Genomic DNA, 6,000 nt, shown 5'->3' with positions numbered 1-6,000 from the left:
GGGGAGCTGCACGGGCCGAACAGGTCTCCAGGGGGCGCTCAAGTCACACAAAGCACAGCACGCACAGACCAGGCCAGCAGCAGGTGCACAGGGATGTAGCAAGGGGCTTCCTGTTGGGAGCAGGGATTTCCTCTCAAAGTTCTCAACCGCCCACGGGGACAACCCTGACTTTTCGACGTGGCTCTAAATTCTTCTATTCTCACTGCAGACTAAAATGAAAACGCACTTTGTCTGTCTGTAGACGACATATCACTGGTGGTTGGGGACCTTCCTTCACCAGTTTTCTATGTGTCTGTTTTCATGTCTCAGCAGAGGGACCATCCTGAGGGCTGTCTTCTTCCCTATGTCCGGAAAATACCTGCACAAAGAGAGACCTGGCACGGTGCACACTCCTGTGTGCTGAGCTCAGGCTCTCTGCTCCCACAGTCACACACTGTCCCCACATGAGCCCTCCCTTCAGACAGGACACATGGCCACAGGAGTAGGATCAGCCCCCCAGGACTCTACCCAATGCCGTTTCTGTCCTGTCTACAACACATGACCCTCTAGTACTTCACTCAATCGGGTTGCTCCATGGGGCTAAAGCCCAGCTCAATCTGCCTGCCTCTGCCCAGCCAGTCACAGACAAGGGATTATGTACATTCACCTGTCCCCACGTCATCTCCGATCATCCCTCTAACACGTCTTTCCATTTATGGACACCCAGGCAGGTTATATCAGGGAGTCTAAAGTGACATTCTTACCCTACATGTCAAGCACACTTATGATTCCATGTCACACAGACACTTTTGAAGGACAGGTCTGTGTCAGGTCGGGGCACAGCTGCCTGCTGACCCATGGGCACCACTAAGAACTCAGAAACCTGTTGAAAGAAAATATCTTGATGGACCAACATATACTGAGCACCAAGCTAAACACCTCATTGTGGCCATGGTGAGCCAGGGGTCAGGGAACACGCTGGATATGCTGGTCACTTCTTACATGTTCTTATTTTTACAACTCCAGTCCTAGTGGGGTGGGACCACCACACTATGACCTCACTTAGTTTTCAAGCCTCCTCAATACCCTATTTAAACACCATCACTGAGAATTCACACTCCAAGGCATGAATTTTGAATAACCGAACTCAGTTCATAATATTCCACCAGTGGACCCCAAAATTCATGTCTTTCTCTCATGTTAAATACATTAAATCTAACCCGACTGTCCCAAATATAGTACTAGTTACAGCACCAACTCTAAAGTTTAGGTCCAAAGTCTCATCTAAATATCATCTCATTAGTTATTGGTGGGACTTGACATACGATTCAGATTGAGTCTAACGTTCTCTCCAACTGTGAACCTATAAAACCTGATGACTTATGTGCTTCCTAAATACGATGGAGGGGCCGCCAAAGGGTGGAAACCTCCATCTGGACTCTACGACAGTCTCTCTGCTGGGCGGCAGTCGCACCCCCAGGCACTGCCAGGTGCTGGTCAATCCAAAGTCTTTGATTGGAGGCCGTGTCACCCGTTACACTGACGTGATGGCCCAGGTCTTGACCAGAGAATCCTCCCTGATCACCTCTGAGTCTCCTCCAAGGTCATTCTGCCCTTTTCTTCAACATCCTGCTTCTTCACCACCGTGTGGGTTATGATCCTGTTTAGTAAAATCCATGAAGTCTGACATCTCCCGTCATTCCACCCCACCTTCTGCTCCCCTTCATTTCAAAGTGGCTTCTGCTGGAATCATCCCTCACTGGCTGACGCTGAGATGGCCGATGAGACCCCCAGGCCAGGACTTAGATTTTTTTTTATGAAACGTTTTTAGCAACACTTTTCCTGCCCTCTTCAGAACATAGTCCACAATTTTGGCTTACGGAGGACTGGCCGTTTTTCACAACTCCACATTCTGAGAGGCATTTGATTCATATTGCTGTCTTTGATCCATCACTGTCCTATCACGTTTTACTGGAAACATTACAAAGAAGGAACTAATCAACCCCGTCTTTAGCTTAGTAATCCCCGAGCTAAATACACACTTGCACTGCGCACAGCTCTACCTTAGACTTCGCCCGATACCTGGCCACCCAAATTCTCTGAAACTTTGTGACAAGGTCACTCTCCTCCAAAACCCATGACCTATTCTCATTTCCATTGACACTTCACCAAAAGGTCTCCCATGTTGACCCTCCAACCACCGTGTCCTCGTGACTGTGTGCGTGTTCTCTCAGTGCGGGAGCTTCCTCCACGGCTCTCCCGTCCTGTCTCTGAGCTCTCCACACAATCACTTGTAACTCCTCTCTCAGCAAGCTTGGAATTTTCTAGCAGGCACTTAAAAGTCTCCCACCTCCTACCCATCATCTGCTTCCACGTCCATGTGCACCTACTTCGGTGCTTGTTCCAGCAGCACCCACTTCTCAGCACCACAGTCTGTCTCGTGTGCTCAAGCTGCCATCACAAACACCAATGACTGGGCAGCTTAAATGATAGAAATTATTTCTCTCAATTTGTGGGGGCTTGAAGTCCATGTTCAAAGTGCAGAGACCTTAATTCCCAGTGAGTATCCCTCCCCACAGGGCAAAAACTGACTCCTCACTGCAGTCTCAATGCTGGAGAGAATGAACGATATCGCTCTTTCTATTCATTGTCTTCTATGGTACGGATTCTGTTGGATAAAGTCCTTCTCCAGTACTGTCAATTGCGTGTGAGGGTTCACCACATGAGTGGTGGGCGTACAGTTCACATACTGCGAGATCCCAGGGTTAACTGTGAGCAGGTTTGCTGACAAGAAGGATGTTCATCACGTTCCTGGTTTGTCGACACAGGCACACGTTCCTGACAGCAGCGCTTACGAGACATCCTCACACAGAGACCAGTGCCTCTCAGACATGATCGCGGACCTCGTGTCCCTGTGCATTCTGGAAACCAGGACTCCTGTGTCTCCTCCCGCCTGCTCTCAGCTCCCCCTGGGACAGAGCGCTCTCATGAGTTGGCTCGTGTTTCAGGAGTGACAGCACCTGGTCCTGGAGTGAGGTGACACATGCACCTTTCGAGTCCAGCCAGGGGGACCGATGCCCTTTCCAAATATGACCTCACCTGAGGTCTAACACGTCGTCATCTGTTGTACTCTCCAGATTCCAGCTTCCTGAGTGACACTCGAATATATTATGACATTCAGTGATATGATGTCAATTCTATCTGTCCAGGTGTCTCTTACACGTAGTGAGATTAGATCCCTACATCTAGTAACAGGTCAAAGGTGACATCTGTGGGAACCTCTGCTGTGTGCATCTAATTCATAGACTAGTAGAAGTAGACTGTCCATCAAATACCATGGTCTGTGTTTGCAGCGATTTTCCAATGTCACCTTCAACCCGAGGGAACTAAAGGACACTGGAGTCCCCAAACCCTCAAGAGCTTCCATACTCAGGGGAATGCTGTTTGTGTCAGTGCGTCCATCTGCCCCAGGGAAAGGGCTCCTGGTGGATTCACAAAGCTCTTGCGTGGGGACTCCCTGCAGCTTAGTGGGGGGTGACTGAGGCCTATTCACTCTTTCCGGAGGTGATGCATATGGTGTTCCTGAGGGAACATCCCAATGTCAGGGCACAGACATTTAATCCTTGACGGCAGGCACTGCAAAGTCAATGTCCCTGAGCCCACACAGGGCCTTCTCCTGCAGGGTGATGACTCAGTGCAGGGGGCACTCAGGACCCACTAAGCAAGAACTTCAGCTTCAGGAACCACTAAACAAGAACTTCAGCTTCAGCTACGCACAGAAATTCAAGACGGCAGGCACTGCAAAGTCAATGTCCCTGAGCCCACACAGGGCCTTCTCCTGCAGGATGATGACTCAGTGCAGGGGGCGCTCAGGACCCACTAAGCAGCAGCTTCAGCTCCAGTAGCAGGTGCAGAGGGAGTGGGTAGGTCCTGACTCTGAGGGTCTGGGGCTTCCTCCTTTCATAACATTTAATTAACAGTCAGACAGGGATGCTGAAGAAACAGCAATGTCCTACTCTGTCAAGACCATTTGCCAAACTCATGAAAGCAATAGGAACCACACACAAGGAGCAGATCTAGGCCACCTAGTCTTCTGAGTAGTGAGGAGCTGGTGGCAAGGATGGTTGACTAAATCACTAGGTGTTGCATTTAGGAGACACTCTGACCCTGGAATGAGACATTCTCACTAAGAGCCTAGAACCAGTTCCAGTGTCTCCGTGTCACACAAAGGAGGTGGACAGTGAGGAGAAGTCTTGTGAGACTTGCTCCTCAGTGGCCAGTACTGTGTACAGAGATCAGGGCCCTGGCAGATAACAAATGTCTCCAACAAGAATTGGGACTGGACCCACAAATGCCCATTGTGCATGGTCCTTGTATCATTCACTCTCTCTCAGGTGGGGCCAAGAATTCAGCTATGAATACTCTACCTCATGAATATGCAAATGAGCCGAGGTGCACTAGGTTAAGTAGGGACATGTCTGTGTCCTCACAACACCCACCATCACACCTTCTGCCACAGAGGCCCTGACAGCACCACCCTCAGCATGGACTGGAGCTGGAGCGTCCTCCTCCTGGTGGCAGTGGCCACAGGTAAGGGGATCCCCAGTCCTGGGCTGGCAACGGCACGAGGGCCAGTCAGGGCTCTGCACACACTGCTGTCTCCTCTCCACAGGTGTCCACGCCCAGGTCCAGCTGGTGCAGTCTGGGGCCGAGGTGAGGAAGCCTGGGGCCTCCGTGAAGGTCTCCTGCAAGGCTTCCGGATACACCTTCAGCAGCTATGTTATGCACTGGGTGCGACAGGCACAAGGTCAAGGGCTTGAGTGGATGGGATGGGTTTACCCTAATGATGGTAGCACAAGCTACGCACAGAAATTCAAGGGCCGAGTCACCATCACCGCAGACCAGTCCAGGAGCACAGCCTACATGGAGCTGAGCAGTCTGAGGCCTGAGGACACGGCCACATATTACTGTGCGAGAGACACAGTGTGACGACCCACATCCTGAGAGTGACAGAAACCCTGAGGGAGAGGGCAGCTGTGTGGGGCTCAGGAAGGAAGGGAACAATTATTCCCCTGAAGTTCTCATACAGCGTCAGGTACCAGAGATGGAGAAGAAGATCTCAAATGCTCATCTGTCATTCAGGAAAAGGTGTCACGAGTCCAGGTGTCCTGCAGGAAGATGCAGGGTCACCATTTCCTGACAGGTCCTTATCATTTGTCATTGCTTCTGCAGAGGGCACAGTTGCACCTCCCTGGTCTCTGGATGAGGGAGTTAGTACAGGCATCGTCTGGGATTACGTGTTGGTGTCAGATTCAGGGTTTGGACTGCAGATCCCCCAGCCATTCCTCCCACGTTCCCCTGTTTCTGAAAAGGGAATGATGCTTCAATATAGGTAAGTATAAAGACTGAAGGGTGAACTCCTACTGCCCAGTCTGAGGTCCAGCACCAGGCCCATGACCTTCTGGGAGGACAATCCTGACTCCTGGTAGCAAAGTCATGGTGACGGGTGAGCCAGGTTCTAGCACAGTCCCCCTCAGTTCTCTCCTGCAGGGCTGAGCTCCTGAAGAGGCTCCTCCCCTCCGACCACAGCCTCCTTTGTCCCTGTCCCTGGGGCAGGACTGCTGTCCTCACACACGGGGAGCACCATGGGGAGACCTTTGATGATGTGGGACCCACGTCCAGCCTTGTGACTTCCCTGTCCCTGCTGAATCACATTATCACACACTCAGAGTACAGTCTACACACATTGACTTTCACAGTCTGGCGGTCAGAGTAAAAAGTCAGTCTCCCTAGACAGACTTCAAGGTGCTGGCAGGACCACAGATGCTCAGAGGTTTAGGGGGGCTGGATTTGAACACGTGTGCTCCTCAACATTACATATTGAAATTTTATCCCCACAAAAGACCTTGTTAGGGGGTAGGGTGTTTGGAAGGCACTGGATGACAAGGCCAGAGTTCTCATGAAGTGGATTAGCACCTGACTAAATCAGGCCGCAGAGACCATGCATGTCACTTCCTCCAC

General features: G+C 51.0%; 1 gene segment (V, D, J or C); it reads left to right on the top strand.

The window, feature by feature from the left end:
* Positions 1-4,486: 4,486 nt before the first annotated feature.
* On the top strand, positions 4,487-4,968 carry LOC120586005 (immunoglobulin heavy variable 1-3-like). The segment is given in 2 exon segments: positions 4,487-4,569; positions 4,652-4,968. Coding segments are annotated over 2 exon segments (363 nt in total).
* The last annotated feature ends 1,032 nt before the right edge of the window (positions 4,969-6,000 follow it).

The sequence above is a fragment of the Pteropus medius genome, unplaced genomic scaffold (assembly GCF_902729225.1).
Source record: "Pteropus medius unplaced genomic scaffold, Ma_sr-lr_union100, whole genome shotgun sequence".
Taxonomy (NCBI): domain Eukaryota; kingdom Metazoa; phylum Chordata; class Mammalia; order Chiroptera; family Pteropodidae; genus Pteropus; species Pteropus medius.
The sequence above is the reverse complement of the archived record's forward strand: the minus strand, read 5'-3'. Positions and strand labels throughout refer to the sequence as shown.